A 19,296-nucleotide genomic window follows, 5' to 3' on the forward strand; every position below is an offset into this window, starting at 1 on the left:
GTCAGCACATTACTCAGTATGTGTTTTGGTGGGTTCATTGTGTGTGTGTGTGTGTGTGTGTGTGTGTGTGTGTGTGTGCGTGCGTGCGTGCGTGCGTGCGTGCGTGCGTGCGTGCGTGCGTGCGTGTGTGTGAGAGAGAGAGAGAGATTACCTCCCTTCTCTCATGTGTGTGATATTAGTTATTGTCGTCATCAAACCCTGGATATTGGATATCCATACATGGAGACGACTGGATCATCACCTAGATCTCCATATATGGAGCTGACCTCTACATCTGATTCCCAGATGATGGCCTGTCAGGTCAGGGCAACCACACTAATATAATCCCTTTTGTGCCCACCAATATTAAGCCCATATCTGGGAATGCCCATATATGGTTATGGCAAATGAATTCCGTCCTTGTCCCTTTTATGCCCATATATGGATATCCCTGATGTCATCAATAATAAGACCATATCTGGGGATGCAGAATGCACATATTAATACCATATTTGGCAATGCCCATATATGGTTCGGTGTAGATGGAAAAAAGAGCAGACCAAAAACAGTTTACTCAAGTATTGAGGGTTTTAAGTGGTTACATGTCTGAAAATACACATTACCATGAATGCAACATATTAATAGAAAAGATCACATGTAAACAAACAAACGATAAAACCACTGCTACACTGATGATAGTGCTGTCAAGTTTAAACTGCAACACAATTGTATACAGTATACGGGGTCCCTGCTTCATCTCTCTCAGCTAAGGGGTCAGAGGCCTGGAAAACGACTCCAGAATTCTAGAACTTTTCATACTTGACACAACACACTTAACCATAAATGGGTCCAATGTTTATTTCCAGTTACAGTGTTTTTTGTATCAGTTGCTGACAGGAAATAAACCCAAGCTGTTCCCTAGCAACGCAACTGCTGCTGACAATAAACCATAGACTGTAGAAGCAATAAACACCTTGAACTTGATATTTGCATTTAATTGCATGAGAATAATGCTGTAAGATAATGATACACTGCCATCTAGTGGAAAAGAAATGTATACGGTCAACATGCTGTCATCTCGCGTTATTTGACAGGGATGTCCTGTGTGTTCGCCAACCTCTTTGCAGAAGGGCACGAAAAGGCCGACACAAGGGTGCCCGTTGAAGCTGTAGCAAGAACTTGGCGTTTCATCCTTCAGACATGCTGTCAAGGGTTGTTTTCGTGTCAGGTATGATTTAACACAGCGCCTAGGATTGCATCTAACATCTAGTTTTTAATATAACGTAATTGCAATGGAGTAAGCCATACTGTTGTACCGAATGTGTATGAAGGGTAAAGTGAAGGCCGCTGCACATTGAATGGGTAACTTATGTTAGCTACTGGAACTATACCTGCTAAACTAGGATACATGTAGCTAGCATGTATGCTGTAATATTAAATTATTGCATGCAGGTTTGGATAATAGTGGTTGATATTTATCTCTGTATGTTTATAATGACGAGGAGCTGTCTGCTCTCCTTAATTTGGAGACTGGCTAATAGCTAACACTAGCAGCTAGCTAGCTACTATGCATGCCTGTAGATGTCACAGCTTGGTTGTCTGAAAGTATCATTGCATATTTGCCGACATGTTATCGAAGGTTAAGCTGAGATATATTGTTTTAATTATGCAACGTTTCTTATTACTTATATTCACATAGCACATTACAATGTGCCAAGCTGTCAACACATTTTTTGTAATCGATGGTACATAATGTTCTGTCTCTTGACCACTTTGGCTTTAGTTGACTTCTTGACATTGAATTGTCAATGTTTTGTTTTCAGCCAATGGCTTGAAAGGCAGTGGTCACTTTGGAGCTGGGTACGTATTTATTATCATTTTCTGTAATCAATTATTGCTAGTTAATATGATCTACTTGAACAACAATGAACAATAGACAAATCAGTAGTAGTAGTAGTAGTAGTAGTAGTAGTTGTTGTTGTTATTATGATTATTATTATTAAACACAAGATGTCCCCATTTCTAAGTTATTCTAATCATCTTTACCTATTGACAGTATTGCAGCTATACCACACACTTCACAACTCTGCAGTGACTTGTCCCTCCCCTTGCAGTATTTGTGTGTTTACATCCTCTTTAAAGATATAACTTACCGTACTTACTGTTTCATGTTTCTTTTTTTTTTCTTTGTCCATCGTAGCCTGGTCCAGGCATCCCGTTCCCTCCACACAACTTCCCAGAGTCTGGCACCCGTACCCCCTCTTCCAGAGAAGGGAGGCAAAGTCCGCCATGGAATCTTCCCCGAAGAGCTGTTCCAGCTTTTATACCCCAAGACTGGAGTCACAGGTTAGCTGGCTTAGGCCAAATATAGCCATAGGCATTTTCAATAATGTCATGTCAGGATATTGATTCGTCCTTGCAACTTCTGTAAACTAAGGTAGAACTACATCTATGGAATGAACATGGTAAATCATAACACATTTAATATTGCATGATAATTCTCTCACTTTCTCAAGTTGGGACAAGATGCATGTAGGTTATATTATTATGCTATATTATGTCAATATATCCCCTCCATGTTTCTAGATTTCACAGATTAACTCTTTGATGTTTGAACAGTGACATTGACTTTTGTCAAAACGTACTCTCATCCCTATTTACCAGGCGGTTACATGCTGGGTGCCGGTCTCCTCACATACATCCTTTCCAAGGAGATCTACGTCATCAACCACGAGACCTTCGCTGCTGCTTCCATAGGTGCTTGTGTTATCTATGGAGTCAAGAAATTTGGCCCCAGCGTTGCAGCTTTTGCTGACAAACTGAATGAGGTGGGCTTCTCACTAAGACTATTACAGCTGTATGTCCACTAGAAATTAATATTCAACAGTTGTGGCTTTTTATTTTTGACTCTGATGCGGACTGCGGACCAAACAAATTCTGGTCCGCCAAAAACAGGGTTCTCTGTTCACTTCCAAGTGCACCAGATGTTCGATTCACTGTAGGTGTGAATGTAATCTAACCAAAAATAAGAAGTGAACCAAAGAACATTGGATAATGATGATTATAGTGCTATGTTAATTACATTATTATTATTTAACAGATGACAACTTCTGACAAAATCTAGCTTGGACTTGTAATTTTAGGATTTTTTGCAGTATGTTGTCACATTTATTAATCGGTTGTCGTTTGTTGAACAAACAATGGATTTTGTACAGTGAGACAGCTGATGTGTAGTTCACTAGCCTACTTGTGTTATATATCCTACCTCTACTGTTCTAGTAAAGTGCAGGCTAGTGTCAAATTAATGATGATTTTTTCTAAGTCCCCAATAATTAATTTTTTGCTCCCACGCTATTTTCAAACGCCCCTCAGTCACTTCATCTTGGCACCGATGTGCGTTATATTCTGTTGTGGAAATCAGCAGGATATGTTTGAGACGGCTTATTTGCTCAGCGCAACATAGGCTGTTGGCTGCGTTTGCTAAAATAATTTTTCCTTATGAATCTAATATATGAAATGAAACTTAATAGATGAATGAGTGTTGTATGTGTGCTGTTGACGAACAGACAAAGAGTGAGATCAGCCTACCGTTACTATAATTCATTTAATACCTTAAAAAGGCTTACGTTGTTAGTGCTTGCCTTCATTCACTCTGCTTGTAATCACTTATAGCAGGGGTCTTCAACAGGGGGTCCTCAGAGTTACTACAGGGGGTCCTCCAAATCTTTTTGTGATAGAAACCTTTTTTTTCTCCTTTTTTATATTAACCACTTGAACCCAGGCGTCCATATTCTGAGAACTTTTGCCAAAAATAGCAGATCTACAAGCTCACAGTGAGCTTGTAGATCTGCTGTTTTTGGCAAAGAGGTTTGGTGTAGAGGGGAAAAAGAGCAGACTAAGTACAGAGTGAAAGGTCAAGTTTATTAATTAATGACGGTTAGTGGTTAAATATCTAGAAACACAAATTGACATGAATCCAAAATACACTTATGATGATTGTGCTGTCAAACGATGAAACTATCTGGAATCTATGAAAAGGTTGTGGGGGTCCCTGCTTCATCTCTCTCTCAACTAAGGGGTCCTTGGCCTGAAAACGTTGAAGACCCCTGACTTATATAGGATGATATGAGTATACAAAAACACAATTATGGTTTTGATAGGCTGAACAGCTTAAGAAGCTGACAGAGATTACTTCCTCCCTCCTATTCTATAGGCTAGTAGCTCTCATAACAATTAGAAAACCAAACGGTTTTGCCGTGATCCACAGTAGCTTAATTGAACAATAATTGATTGGTACCTTTACAGTAGGTAGAGGCTACTACAATGCCTTGAACGTTAAAGCTCGAGAACCGGGGCGAAGCTACAACGGGTTGCATGTAGAAAATTGCTGATTTACAAGCTCACAAGGTTGTCCCGTTGTGAGCTTGTAAATCAGCCATTTTCGGTGCGCAACCCTGTCATACGACAAAGTAGCCTATAAATTCACTGTAAGAAAATAACATTGTTTCAAAGAAAATAAATAAAATAAAAAATACCACAATGAAATGAATTAATTTTACAAAGAAATAAATAAAAAAAACACTGATTCCTAACGTTTCCCTAGAAACTTTGTCCAATATACTATCAATCGTTTCAACTCTTTACAAAAATGCAATGTGAACGCAAACTGCACCAAATGGAAAATGTAACAACTTCGCCCCGAATCGCACAGTCTACTGAACTATAGATGTGAATTTGTGAAGCTGCCCTAGTTTTTTTAAGCCCTATGTCTATAGACTTACACCTAAGTGGTGTATTTTATTTGGTTGCTTTCCGGTGGCTCAAACCTTTTGTGCTAATATTCACCTTCTCTATTACTTTATTAGACCTAACTAATTACCATCAGAATCTTTGACTAATTTGAATTTGATTATAAACTGTGTCCAAGTATATTACTGTTTTTAACCCTTCTGGCAAATGATTATGTTCCCTTCTACAGTATATAGTGTGTATACAATCTGAGTACACGTGATCGGCCGTCTCATGGTGTGTGTTTGTGTGTGTGGCTTTGCAGGAGAAAGTAGCCAAGGCTCAGGAAGTGAAGGGCTTGGCCATGGCCAGCCTGGCTCAGGCCATTGAGGACGAGAAGAAGGAGCAGTGGAGAATAGAGGGAAGATCAATGCTCTTTGATGCCAAGAGGGTAAGCCGATTTTCTATGAGCGGCTTGTTGTATAGACCCTTTATCAGACCACTGTTACACTGACATCACGCAGACATGCATTCGCAGGCAGGTTGCAAAAGTACCTGCTGCCAGCTGCAGTTTGCCTCCCAGTGCAGAGGAAGAAGGCTTAGAACGTATTTGGTGAAAATATGTACTCCTTGGTTTCTTTCGTCTGTAAGTGATTCCCAAACCAGTTGTTTTCAAAGCCCCACCCCAATTGTGATTTGTTGAAACGTGTGGAGAGAGCATTGCGCTTCAAATGCAGGGCTCACAGTCTCACTGTTTGTGTACAAATAATTGGTCTATATACTGTACATGATCTTATTTCTAGAATTCCACTTCAGATCAGGGCATTATTCAGTACTACTGCAGCTAGTCACTGAGAAGCTTTATCCAGTGATTTCCTTGCCAGAAGGATCACTCAGGTTTTATGTTGTGCTCATATGTCTGTGGTGAAGTTGACTTGCGTCCTCTATTTCTCCCTCCCAGAACAACGTGGCAATGCTGCTGGAGACAAACCGCAGAGAGAGGATACATATGGTGAACAATGAGGTGAAGAAGCGCTTGGACTACCAGATCGCCCTTCAGCAGCTTCACCGCCAGATGGAGCAGGATCACATGGTTAACTGGGTAGAGAAGAACGTTGTTGGCAGCCTCACCCCCCAGCAGGTCAGTAGTACCGGCCTTCTGTTGTCATGTTGTCACCTCCCAGTAGGTCAGTACTGGGGGGTGTTCCATCAAGGCAGATAAAGGGGGAAAGAACGCCTAGTTATTCAGAGTTATAATAGTGAATGTCAGCATATCTCTTCCAATTTACTCGAAGTGGGACACTTGGATCTTCAAATGCATCAGACTGCTGTCAGTGGCGTTCGTCACATTCAGCAGGGGATTCCTCTCCATAAACTATTTAATGCATTACACTTAGAGTAGTTCTGGGCATTCATGAATTGACTTAAAATCACCTTGTTTGCATAAAAATACTAGCACATAAAAGATTTGTTGGCAAATTGGCATTATATATATTTTGCAGTCCACAAGTACCATTACTATTGGATCCAATCTCCTTTGTGGAGCATGGAGTTTAGATGAACCAAATTCATATGTTACTTATTTGGTCTGACAAAAACGAAACATCAGCTGGTTTGAGTTTGTTCTGCGGAGGAGGAGGACACCATTAGTAGTATTTGACATTAATTCAGCAGATGCAGATTTAATCAGTAACTTGTATGGAATACCCCTGGTCTCTTGTTATCACAATATTCACAAGCCTCAATTTGGCTGGAAAATACAGAAAAACACATCATCAGTTCACTTTAACAGTGTCAAATGAAATGTATTAATTATATTTTCATAATTCAGGTGTGGTTTAGCTTTCTGCTGTTATATTTTATGTTAAATGAACATTTGACTCACCACTAGATGTAGCCACTGAGTCTTAGTAGATGCTCTGGGTGATCAGAATCTAAAGCGAAGGCTCCCAATGCTGTGCCATGGAGGGCAGAGTAGGTGGGGTATTGTAGCAGCAACTCATCTCAACTAATCATGAGAGCGCTTTTGCAGCTGTATGGGGAACTGGACTTCAAGATGTCACACCTATGACTTAGTGTTTTTTTTTTTTTTTTTGTCCTCTGTGTTCTTGCAGGAGAAAGAGAGCATTGACTTAGTGTTTTGTGTCCTCTTGTGCTCTTTCAGGAAAAGGAGAGCATTGCCAAGTGCATCACAGACCTGAAGGTGCTGGCTAAGGCCAAGGCAGCCTAAACTGTCAACAGTCTTCAGAGAAGACCTTCCTGACTCGTACTGTGACAAGACTTCCCCCTTTTTTCTTTATAAAATAAACTATTTCCTCATAAAGATGGTCTCTGTCAATATTATGAGTGTGTACATAATATACACGTCAGTCCATAGTAAAATAAATGGTTCTCCACTAACTCTCAGTTTGTATTTTTTGTATGTGTGTGAACTGAGCTGATCAAGCTCTCTTATTTGGATTATACATCATATATAAGTGTATCATCATCGTCATCGAACTACAAAAACATATGACGTGTGTATATACAATTGCATAAGGGCACTTAAAACTTGGTGTGTCAGGGCCTTGACCACCCGGAAAATAAGATATCGCTAGGCATTTCTAAACCTTTGGACTCATAATCACCCAGAGACTTGCCACATTAAATCGTGCCCTGATCATATATTTTGCAACCACGCTAGCCCAACCCTCCTGAGGAGTCATTCCAGCCATTTGCACTTTGATCCTTCTGCCTTCATGCAGGAAGTTAAGAATCTTTGTCCTGCATGGAGGGAATGTTTGTCTGCCAGGAATGGTACTGATGGAATCTGTAAGAAACCATGGAACCATGAGATCAGTGTAGAGGCAACATTAAGGTAAAGACCAAATTAAGTGTTCATAATTGTGCAGCATGGAGTTTAGATGAACCAAATTCATATGTGACTTTGTATGTGCTGTACTGACTGCTGAAGGTTAAATGGCACATTCTGTAGCATCATATCCAGCTGGAAAATGGAACTGCTAAAGAAAAGGCTGTTGATGAAGAACATGCTCTTAAATGTTTATGTAGCGACTGTTCTAAGTAGAATTCTAACATTGAGTCAATATTGTGATTGATTGTTACACAGATGTGGGTAAAGCATTTATAGAATAACATTCTGGCATCAGTCTAGTGAGTTGCTTGTTTCAGTTATAGGGTCATTCAGGCATTTGGAAGGGGACTTTTGTATTTCAATCTTATTTAAATAACTATCATTAAGTATTTCATGTATGTTTATGTTTATTTGTTTATTAAAACGGATCCCCAGATTCCCCACTAGCTGATGCCTTTGATTCATAGAATACTTTATTAGCAGTTTGTAGGGGGAAAAAAACTGGAAAGTACAGTTCAATACAAGGTCTGCTAAGAGGATTTTAACCAAGAAAGCACTGTGGCTTGTTTCCACTGGGGTTCTTTGTACTCAATTCATTGAAACATTAAATGACAGACAAATATAACAATAATACTATGCAAAACAGACAGAAAACTTAACATCAGCTAGTCTTTATGGGGTCCAAGACATTAAAATATATTAACAAAAATATATTATATATAATATAAAATATATAAGATATCTCAGTGCGTTACAAAGAAATACTAAAAATGTATGTACTATTATGTATCTATGGTTATTTTCCTGCACTTTACTCTTTTAGTGATTGTGTGATTCAGTGGACTACGGTCATTGTGTCAAGTGTGCAATAGGTTTCGGTTTGCCTCATATTACCTAACCACACAACAATCAGGTCCATAAAGGTAGGCTACATACAGTACAACATTTATATCAATATATTCTTGATTATTAGTTTTCCAGTGATTTCTTCAATCCAAACAGTCCATTCCACACTATACCAGAGGTCTGCAGGTCTTTGACGTTGCTGGTTGAAAATGTATGCAAAACCAGGAGGACCGTTCTCTTATTCCCCAAGGTCAGTATTATTAACCTTGTCATCTCCAGTTGGATTGAGGCTGTAATGTAAAAAAAAGAAAGGTAAAAAAAGAAAGATGGGCGAAGTTGCATTATTATTCCTTACACTGTGCTGTTCCCTAACCCTACCCTTTCATGTTCACACAATGATAATACCCTGTAATGACAACCTACACTGCTTTATCTTAATGTCATTGTGTCATGGATAGTGGAATGTTTTATTGACATGTTATACTGCCCTAGGCAGCTGAGCATGAATATGCAATTAACTCTGTTTGATTTGGGTGTTGTGTTTTAGGGGAGCATTTCCAACAGAAGATTTTCTCCAACACAGAAGGGGTCTTCAGGGTCATCATGAAGATGAAACAAAGATTTCCCAATTTCAGAGAAAAGGTTTTCAAGGTCACCAACATGAAGACACAAGGAGTTCCCATTTACAGAGAAACAGCTCATCCAGGCCCAGTGGCAAATCTGTATACAGTATGTTCTTAACAACCTCAAAACTAGCCATCCTATAGAAATGACATCTAAAATACTTCAGATAAAATTGTTCTTATAACCAGATGTTGCCCTGCTATTTCAGTGCAAAGAAAGGAGTACTCAGAAACGCTGAACAAACAATCAGACAACTTTCACTTCAGGGTGGAGGTAAGAGCAAAATAAATACTCTATGTAGACACAGGTTGGTGCCCTGCATGGGTTTCCTCTGCCATCGGTGTATGAATGTGTGTGTGAATGGGAGAATGTAATGCACAATCTCTGTAAAGCACCTTGGATAAAGGCACTATATAAATGCAGGACAGAATTCATTTGCAAGTGTGACTTGTGTCGCGACAACCATGGTTTTCATGAGACTGACCCAATATGTCCATATATGGGCATTCCCAGATATAGGCTTATAATATTGATGACATTAGGGATCTCCATATATGGGCATAAAAGGGACAAGGACAGAACATTTGCAAGTGTGGTTGCCATGACACAGGTCACACTTGCAAATGAATTCTGTCTTGGCCATATACAGTATGGAGTGTGAGATGAGGCGTGACTGACTGACACACATGAGCTGCAGGTTTTCATAGTAAATGCGACCTACGGCTGCAATTAAAACGTGGGTAAAGTTTTCTACGTTTACAACGTGGGTAAAGTTTTCTACGTTTACACATCTACCATTGACATATTTTTGTGAATTGTTGGAAAGACCACTCCACTCCTTTGTAAAACATCCAGGATGTGCAAGGAGGTGCATGTGTGTATTTACTATAATTATTAATTATTAATTGTCTCCACAATGACTCTGCATGCAGCACCTGTTTACCTGTGAGTTAGATGGCCAGGAGGTGAAGAACATAAATGACTGTGTTGCCAAGCTGAAGAGACTGGACACCAAAGGCAGTCTGTGGCCTCAAGATATGATCATGGAGCTCCAAGGAGGGGATTTACTGCTTAGTGACATTGAGACAAAGGTTTGTCGTGATTTTCAGAAGAATGCTTTTACATAGCAGATGTGGAATGCACAACCAGCGGACTTGGCAGTTGTATAGTTCCCTATATTTACACTGAACCAAATGTTTTGACAGTTTTTATGCTTGTGTTTTGTATTTTTTATTCCTGTTTATGTGTGCTATTTCATGATACTGTGTTTTTTTAGACCCCTTGGAGTGACGATGCACCATAAACGAATTGAATTGAATTGTATGGTCACAAAAGAATTTTGTCATACACATTTATTTACAAATACTACTCATCTGAAAACTTAGACAAATCTTCCTCCAAAGGGTTCAATTAATTTGAATGAAATGTAATAGAAAACTGTGTGCTTTCTTCTATAGGCTATAGCCTTTTGTTTTTGTTGTTTTTTGCGGTTCCACAGTTGGAGCTAGAATCACTGCCATTGGGCTGCATCCTGGAAACAAAGGCTGTGTTGGACAGCTGTGCTTACAACTCACTCCTGACCATTACTGTGCAGCAACGAAACAGGGGCCTTCGCCAGGTCTACATGTTCCAATGTGAGGAGGTTGGGGTGAGTCAAACTTCAACCATGACATTCTCACACTTTTCACCAAGATGCACATCGTCGTTGTCGGGTGGAAACCTTGTATGTCCAAAACCTTCCTTTTTTGTTATTTTATAAACGATTTAAAATAGTTTCACTACTACTTTTGTGCGAAACATAGGGCTTTAATTTACCAAAAAAGATACACATTTGAAACTTGGAGATAAAAGGTTTCTGCTGGACAGTGACAATATGTGTGTACTAGTGATGCCCAAAATTGCAGGTTAATTGTGGTGGCTATGGATAGAGGAGTTCATAAAGTAACTCATATCCATGGCTAAATTACCACAGTATTTTTTGGTCTATGATATTTATCCTTTTCATCACGTCAGCTTGTTTTGGGTTGTTCCATCCTAAGTATCAATAAAATGTACAATCTAGATTAGAGGAATACTCATGTTAATGTAGTAAACTATAGAACTGTTTTATACAACCTTTGGACTGCTTTGCTGGTAGTATTTGTGTTTACATTGACATACGCCTAAAGCACCACACCTGGTTCATCAGGCAGAGCATATCAGCGGCGATCTGGACAAGATAATGCAAAACAGAGGCTCTATCACGGAACCCCCCAGAGAGCCGTATGACATCAGGTACAGAGGCTTTTCCCTCAAACGTAGCAAAGCACTTGTCACCCTTTTGTGGATGACAATGGTCCGGTTTTCTTTATTGAATGTGTAAACCATATGAGTTATTTTCTGTCTGGGCCGTTCTCAGGAGCAATCTAGAGAACATTATAAGCCAACATGTTCCAGGAGGTGTCCGGCAGCCTGGGCCTCGTGCTGTGCTTCCTGAAAGTACCCCGCCTCCACCAGAATATCCACCCCCTCAGTGGACCAGGAGAAGCTCAGGTGCAGCTTGATCTCATTGCATACTGTTTGTTCAAGGACCCTCGATTTGATATGCATTAGGCCACGGACCCACGGTTCCCTCAGTGATACATGATACCAATATGAGGGACCGTGAGGGTCCATTTTGTTCTATTTGTACACTCTCAGACTTGTAATAACCTGTAATAACCTGTAACCAGGGACCTGTTCGGTCCCTGGACCCAACATTGAGAAACAGTGCCTTTTACAAAAGTCTATAGCAAAATCTAGGTGAGAACATGATGCAGTTTGGTCATTTGTAGGGATCCTGTTGATCTTATACGGCAGTTGGTTGAGAAATAGTGCTTGTTTAATTAAATGACTTAATATTGAGTTTAGGTTCATATCTGAAGAATGTAGTAGGTTTTGATTTTGATTAGATTTTTGATTCTTTCTGATGGAGAACATGTACTGTAGGTTAACAGACCCAGTCTATGCTTTAATTTGAAAGAAAATGTATGATTCATTTATGTATACTAACTTATGTTTGTGCCTCTTAGACAATATGTTTCCTCCACCGGTTTACAACCAAGATGAAATGCTTTACAATCCTGAAATGAATGTACCACACAATCAACAAGAGTTGCCTCAGCAACCCCAATATACAGAGACAGATAGAAACATAGTAAGTACTGTTTATAGCAATATCCATCTCATCCATCCATCCATACATAAGCCACCTGCCAAGGACCAAGGACGAAATATTATTATGTTCTATAAGGATATTTCGTCCTTGGTCCTTGGCAGGTGGCTTATGTATGGATATATAAAAGATTATTGTCATTATCATTTGAAGACAACCTACACACCACTTAATGCGACTAAGATGTGACTAAGATGTTTAGTTATATGACATGTTGTTTCCTTCCCCTCAGGACATTTTTAACCATGTCTTAAATGATGTGGAGGTCTTTGTGGGAAAAGTATCTGCTGCTGCAGATGAACCTGCACCCAAAGAGGGAAAATCTAAGAAGAAGAAGAAAAACTCAAAGAAAAATGGTGATTTACTTTATTGATTTGTTATTCCACTGGCCTATATACAGTATTATAATATATAATATTTTTTTCACCCCCAAAATGACTTTTTATTCTATTGATTAGTCACGCCATGGAGACTTGAGTTCAATAATATTTCTTTGTATTTGTCGCATTCCTAAGACAACATTTTGATTTATAGTAAATTTACCCCCATTGATTCTGGATGGGGAGTTTGGGGACCCAAATGCATGGCTCTGGATGGGGACCAAAATGCAAGTCCCTGGATCTGGATACAAGCTCAGAGTCAATCAATGGGGGTCAAATTGACTTGGCCCGTGACCCTAAATTTACCCCCATTGATTCTGACCCAAATGCATTTTGGTCCCCATTTAGGGCCTTTCATTTGGGCCTCCATCCAGAATCAATGGGGGTACATTTACTATAATCTAATTTTTACAACAAATGTTATTGAACTCAAGTCTCCATGGCATGACTAATCAATAGAAAAAAAGTCATTTGGGGGTGAACCAATCTTAATTTAAGTCCTCACTAATACTCATTAGAAGATGATTAGAAGACACCATTTCTGTCGACTTACTCTGTCATTTCAGAAACCTGCCTACCAATGACATCATCAGTAGGCAGGTTTGGTCATTTCAAACAAGATTTAAAATGTTTTATTTTATATTATTATTAATGCAAGAAAAATGGCTTCTATTTCAGCATATTAGTGCATACTATTAGCTTAGAAATAGCATTAGTAAAGACCAATTATATAAAATTGATCTTCAATAATGCTCATAAGATGGCACTATGAAGATAAGGTTGAGAATGGGTGAGATGCCACTATAATATCAAGATGTATTTGATGACCTCTTTCTCTAACCTCCCCAGCTGCTCCAGATCAGGTCAATCTGCCATCTTGGGAGGAATATGTTTCCTGTCTTCAGAAATTCAAATATGGGTTAAATCTTTTGGTATGTCTTGAAGCTAATGCGTTTCCTCTTACAATGATTTTGGTTACTTGCTGCTGTACCTTACTTATCTTTAGGGTGATTTGTACTTTGTTGCGTGTTTGTGTCACTCTGCATTATGTGATGTTTCAGGGTAAACTGAATGGAGAACTGAGCAGCCCCTCTGCTCCTGAATATGTCCATTTCCTATTCTCTTATTTACAAGTGGTGAGTGCCTCTTCTTTAAAAGTCTGCACTAGCACTTTAGTCTGCAGTAAGCAACCTGCATCATTTAGCTGTAGGCTACACACAGGATGGCCCAGGGTACAGTCGTTAACAATACTGACCACCTTCTCCCTTCTGGCTGTCACTTGGAAAAGGAAAAGCCATTAGCCAAATAAAATGTGTACAAAAGGTCATTTGTTCCTAGTGTGCTTCAGTCTTCTCTACAAAGTGATGATTGTGATTGTTTAATTATCTCATTATTTGATGTAATTGGGCAATTTTCTGACCAGAGTCAGCCAATGTATTATGTTGTATTCTGTTGAAGCCCATGTGGGTTTAATTCCTGTATCTTTCCACAGATGGTGCCAAAGTACCCCCCAGACTTGCCCCCATCAGTCCTCACTCCATTGCTTACTGAGGCTGCCCTGGCGATGCTCAGCCAGCAAGTTAGCCCAGAGGAGGACCAGCTCTGGACGTCTCTGGGAGACACCTGGAACATCCCACGGTAGGCGGCCTCATCTGTGCTTATGCTACATTATGCTTTACCAGGTAGTAAATAACTTTGCCTTGGTGTGCATTCTTCCCTCTGATCTACTACTGTATACAGTACCAGCCTCACTTAAACACTCTATAGTAAACTGGACCTGCTCTTTGGCAATGTGTTATGAGATTGTATGGTGAATGTCCCCCCAGAATGAGGATGCTATGGTTCAAGTAAAGACATTATTGTTGTTGTTGTTATTATAAATGTTATTATTGTACTGACCTACTCTGGAACATGCAAGTCAGGAACGATGTAAATCGGTACGATGCAAGTTGGATATTTATTTTATTTGAATGCTTACTTCATTCTTGTCATGCCATATAGGTCAAGGTGGCCAGATGGTGATATGATCCCACCCTACATCCCAGAATTCTATGATGGTTGGCAGCTGCCACCACCGGTACCTGCCCCGCCTCCTTCTCAGAATGGACCATTGAGCAGGGGCAACAGCCAGCGCTTCTCATCTGCCCCTCAGAATGGACGGATGGGTGACAGCCAGGGCTACCCTCTCAGAGATATACCGCAGCCGCCACCTGAAGAGGTATAACACTACTGACACAATCAGATAACCATAACCCAGTGTATAGCACTGTATATGATCCATAAGTTATCTGTGCGTCAGCATAGTTCAATTGACATACCGGTAATTGACTATTGATAGATAATCCATCAATTGTCCCACTGATGACCCTGACATAGTCTGTCCTGTTCTATTAACATTGTGGAAAAAGAAATGCTTAGTTTAGAGTCCAAAATGGCCATACTTGAATTCAGGCACCATAAACTCCTCAAATGATTCACAAATATTACAGCAGGTTTACAAAGTGGGAGTGCAGGAGACAATGATGTACATAAAGCAACAAGGTATTCATTCAGTTGTGTCTCATTGCCCTTTACAGCCCAGAGTGACCAGCCCTTGGGGTCCCCCACCACCGACACGGTATGCAGTGAACCTAAGACTACAGTACGCGTACTGTAGTTTCAGCTAACAGTTATGGTTGTATTCCTTCGTTAGTTCACTTATAGCTCTATATTTCCCGCAATCTGTGTTTGTTTCCGCTGTCATTGCTGTGACATCTTTGCTATATCCTTTGCAGCCGCAGTGAGCCACCCCTGTACATGCGAGTCATTTATGACTTCATGGCCAGGAACAACAAGGAGCTGAGCATTATGAAAGGGGATGTGGTTCAGGTACTGTAAGACATTTGATACCTTTCATTAGCGCTAAAATATCATGAAATAAATTCACTTTACAGTTTTCTTTGTAATTTACTTCTTATTGAAAATAATAATTTAGTGTTGTATTTAAATCGTCATGTATTTTGTACTCTAGACTGAATATATTGTTATTATCAGCTTTGTTCCATTTAAATATTCACAGATTGGTATCATTCCTGTTTAATAGTTGTGAAAATGGTGTATATGGTCCAGGAATTGGACCATATATAAACATCACTATACATTTGCAAGAGTACATTGGTTTATTCTTACACTGGGTTTTTATTTGTCTTTTCACAGGTGGTGGATAAGTCCGGGCAATGGTGGCTTGTTCGAAACGCTCGTGAGGAGGAAGGTCATGTCCCTCAGAATGTTCTGGAGCCTATGGATGGAGGCGAGCCAATAGAAAATACACGGGTGAGATTGCACAACACTCTACTGAGGAAGTGTAGCAACCTACATTTATTGAGTAGTATGGAATTCTATACCAGCTCAGAACGAACAACTTGGACACAGACGATACAGAAAGCCCCTCCAAGGGGTATCGTCCAGGCGCATATCACATAAGCTCTGATGCCTGACAGCATGTTGCGGGTTCGAGTCCCGATCCCGACAACCTTTACTGCGTGTCATTCCCCCTCTCTCTCCCCATTTCCTGTCATAAGTCTACTGTCCTATCAATAAAGGCATAAACGCCCAACAACAAATGCAGAAGGGAATGCATAAATGTGACTTAATAGGTCATTATCTTTTCTCTTGGGTTGCCTAACATCAGGAGTCACGTCGTGGACCACCTCATCTGGATGCAATGTCCACGCCTGCAAATGTAAAAGCCTGGTTAGAGTACAAAGGCTTTTCAAAAATGTAAGTCAAATGAGGTTTGTTGATCAAAATAAATGTCAACAACTGTCTTGTTTAAGTAGTATAGCACATAAAGAAGCTGTGTTGTTTCACAGAACGGTGCGGAGCCTGGGCGTGTTAAATGGACAACTGCTGCTGGGAATGTCCAGAAATGACATGAAGACTGTGTGTCCAGAAGAGGGAGCCAAAGTCTTTTTCCAGCTTCAGGCTGTCAAGTCAGCCATTGCAGTGAGTAATCTACCATAAGTACATTGTAAAATCCTGTGAGTGTTAGATTTAACTCTGAATGGGTCAATTTGTTTCCATTACACTCTAATTTGTTTAACATTTTACACTTAAGTCTTGAAGTGTACATATGTCTGAGAGCTTAATGCAGAGTACATATTATATACATTATAATATGGGTCCAGTTTTTACACTCTGCAATTGTCACTTTAGTAATAGGAATATTTATTTTCCCTTTCCCACAGCTTGCCAGTGAATCAGCATACAGCCCATACAATGGCCAGTACTAAAACCCCAAACTGAGATGCCCATATCACTTTAACCATATAAGGCACTGAACTGTACGGTAAACAGCATGAAGGGATTCTATAACAAATTAATATATTCATTAAAAAAGTAAAATTAAAAGAATATGAAGAATCTACAGTAATATTTTTATGACAACCTGCCTTGACTTTTTTTTCCTGCTTAAAGTTTTAAAGTTGCTAGAACTCTGAAAACGGTCCTATACAATTTATGTAAAAACAAATCTGTTCAATGAACGTGGACTGTATGTTTTCGATATTTTCTGTAATAAAGTTATTCCTTGTAATATTTTCTGTAACACATTATCAAATGAAGAACACAACACAAAATATTATACTGTGGTGACATGGATTGGATTTAAAGGACATATGTTTTAAGACAAGATATTTTTGATTTATTTTAAACAGCATAGTGAAGTGTGACTTTTTGACAACATATTATGGCATTTTCTGATGACTTATGGCTGTTTTTGAGATATGTTCACGACAAGTTTTGATGGATAGTATGCAGTGGCGTCTGGTGCATTTAGGTGGGGCTATACCAAAAATCTAGTTATCACACTGGTATATTTAGAGTAGTCGGATCATACAAGTATTAGCAGTTTGTTGTGAAAGTTACACACTGACACAACCAATGATATATGAGCAAGAAATTATGATTATCAATTCTATACTACTGTAAATCCTTTTTGTATTATTAGGCTATTATTAATACAATGCTGCTGTATTGTACATTTAATTTCCCCTCTGGGGGTTCAATAAAGTTGTACATTACTTTGTCTTATAATTGTATGTCTTCTTTTACACACACACACACACACACACACACACACACACACACACACACACACACACGTATGTTGCATTGAGTGAGGTTACTAACTAAAGAGAAATGAATTAACCAAGGGCAGAAAGAGGAATAACATGCAACACAGGTCCCCAACTCAGAATCGACCTGGGGATGCTATGAAACCTCTCAAAGTGTGATATGTTTGATTATACACTATAGAAGCTAGTATTTGTGATAGGGCTGGATATAAATATATCTATACATTGTGATGATATTAGACTACACATCATCTGGGATTTTGCATATTGTAATGTGATATGACAAAAGTGTTGTATTTTCCTGGTTTTCGTCACTTATGCTATTTTTCACAATGTGTTAACGTATGTCACACCGTTTGTAGATCTGCCATTTTCGCATTTTTTTTATTGAAAATAACATTTATATCAATATATTATTTTATCACAACATATAGAGGTTTTGAGAATAGAGTATGTACAGTATGATTATAGTATTATACACTATTCATCGTCCCTGACTGAGAATGATCAGTCGATCTGCTTTTCCAATTACCGTTCTCTTTTTCAACTTCTTGTATTCCCCCATGTTCACAGAAGGTAGGTAGGCACGGCAGGCCATCTATTCATGGCCTGTTCCTCTTGGCTGTAGTTGTGGTCTGAAAGAACACTTGAGCCATAGAAACTAGAAAGGTTCACTGACCCAAGCGTCATCATCCAGGTTGGGAATCTCAGAGATGGCCCCATTCCATTCCCTGATTCCATCCCATGATTTTCCCACGATCTCTTTCAATTTGTGAAGTCTCTCCATAAAGGCCCATTCCCACTGGGCCACATAACAGATAAAAAAAATCTCTTTCTCCAGATATTTTTCCATTCAAAGTGGATGGTAGATACAGATAAAAAAAAAATATCTACCACAGATATTTGCCACAGATACTTTTATCTGTGGCAGCTATTTTTTTTATCTGTATCTACCATCCACTTTGAATGGAAAATATCTGGAGAAAGAGATTTTTTTATCTGTTATCTGGCCCAGTGGGAATGGGCCTTTAGTCTCCTCTTTGCTGTCGCAATAGTAATGAGTGATGGACGAAGGGAGATTACTTGCTTTGGGATCTGGCTTTCAGCAGTATAAAACCTGCCATGGCCATCTTAGATTTCTCCTTGGCCTCGATTCAGATATTCAAAACAAATTATTCTGTGCTTTTATGAAGGCACACATTTCCTGATATTATATTGTATTGTCAGTGATTTATTTTGTGAAATGTTTCTGTTCAGTCAATTTGTTTTGTGAAATACTGCCGTCAACCAATTGATGTTTTAAAAGAGGTTTTAAACTTCATAGCCACCAATAGTACTGCATGTCCCTTAAGCACAATATTAGTATAGAAAGATATTTTGTGGTGAATTGCTTAAAAGCTTATGCAAGTGAAAACACAACGCAAATAACAGGGTCTATTTCTTATTTGCCAATTGTGACTTTCTTTAGAATAGATCAAATTTTCATGTACAAGAGAAGTGATTAGCACAAGTAGCCTTTTCAAAGAAATGTCCAGTTTCTTTATTCAAAAAGAACAATTAAGATCAATACAAGGCAAA

General features: G+C 39.2%; 2 protein-coding genes across 3 annotated transcripts; both read left to right on the forward strand.

Annotated features, from left to right (window-relative positions):
- Positions 1 to 1,089: 1,089 nt before the first annotated feature.
- atp5pb (ATP synthase peripheral stalk-membrane subunit b) lies at positions 1,090 to 7,107 on the forward strand. The gene is made up of 7 exons (XM_080733579.1): positions 1,090 to 1,207; positions 1,803 to 1,839; positions 2,180 to 2,325; positions 2,644 to 2,807; positions 5,033 to 5,158; positions 5,669 to 5,848; positions 6,872 to 7,107. Exons 1-7 carry the CDS (start codon positions 1,180 to 1,182, stop codon positions 6,935 to 6,937), a joined length of 747 nt encoding a protein of 248 aa, XP_080589705.1. The 5' UTR covers positions 1,090 to 1,179; the 3' UTR covers positions 6,938 to 7,107.
- A 329-nt stretch (positions 7,108 to 7,436) lies between these two features.
- eps8l3b (EPS8 signaling adaptor L3b) lies at positions 7,437 to 17,668 on the forward strand. Of its 2 annotated transcripts, XM_080733576.1 has the most exons (21): positions 7,498 to 7,564; positions 8,385 to 8,484; positions 8,564 to 8,657; positions 8,955 to 9,136; positions 9,240 to 9,304; positions 9,964 to 10,122; positions 10,530 to 10,679; positions 11,220 to 11,305; positions 11,430 to 11,563; positions 12,082 to 12,206; positions 12,457 to 12,580; positions 13,454 to 13,536; positions 13,666 to 13,740; positions 14,097 to 14,242; positions 14,606 to 14,822; positions 15,181 to 15,221; positions 15,379 to 15,472; positions 15,800 to 15,916; positions 16,275 to 16,363; positions 16,456 to 16,588; positions 16,831 to 17,668. In XM_080733576.1, exons 3-21 carry the CDS (start codon positions 8,617 to 8,619, stop codon positions 16,873 to 16,875), a joined length of 2,106 nt encoding a protein of 701 aa, XP_080589702.1. In that variant the 5' UTR covers positions 7,498 to 7,564; positions 8,385 to 8,484; positions 8,564 to 8,616; the 3' UTR covers positions 16,876 to 17,668. The 2 variants fall into 2 exon arrangements, with proteins under 2 accessions (XP_080589701.1, XP_080589702.1); XM_080733575.1 differs by lacking the exon at positions 8,385 to 8,484 and having other exon boundaries at positions 7,437 to 7,564; positions 8,535 to 8,657.
- The last annotated feature ends 1,628 nt before the right edge of the window (positions 17,669 to 19,296 follow it).

The sequence above is a fragment of the Nannobrachium achirus genome, assembly GCF_963921795.1.
Source record: "Nannobrachium achirus genome assembly, chromosome: 9".
Taxonomy (NCBI): domain Eukaryota; kingdom Metazoa; phylum Chordata; class Actinopteri; order Myctophiformes; family Myctophidae; genus Nannobrachium; species Nannobrachium achirus.

Excerpts from the sequence above, each read along its gene's own strand:
- atp5pb (XM_080733579.1), top strand. The coding sequence starts at position 1,180 with ATGCTGTCAAGGGTTGTTTTCGTGTCAG. Across the intron at positions 2,326-2,643 it reads CCCCAAGACTGGAGTCACAG|GCGGTTACATGCTGGGTGCC; the intron begins GTTAGCTGGCTT and ends CCTATTTACCAG. Across the intron at positions 2,808-5,032 it reads TTGCTGACAAACTGAATGAG|GAGAAAGTAGCCAAGGCTCA; the intron begins GTGGGCTTCTCA and ends GTGGCTTTGCAG.
- eps8l3b (XM_080733575.1), top strand. The coding sequence starts at position 8,617 with ATGTATGCAAAACCAGGAGGACCGTTCTCTTATTCCCCAAG. Across the intron at positions 12,207-12,456 it reads CAGAGACAGATAGAAACATA|GACATTTTTAACCATGTCTT; the intron begins GTAAGTACTGTT and ends CCTTCCCCTCAG. Across the intron at positions 16,589-16,830 it reads CTGTCAAGTCAGCCATTGCA|CTTGCCAGTGAATCAGCATA; the intron begins GTGAGTAATCTA and ends CCTTTCCCACAG.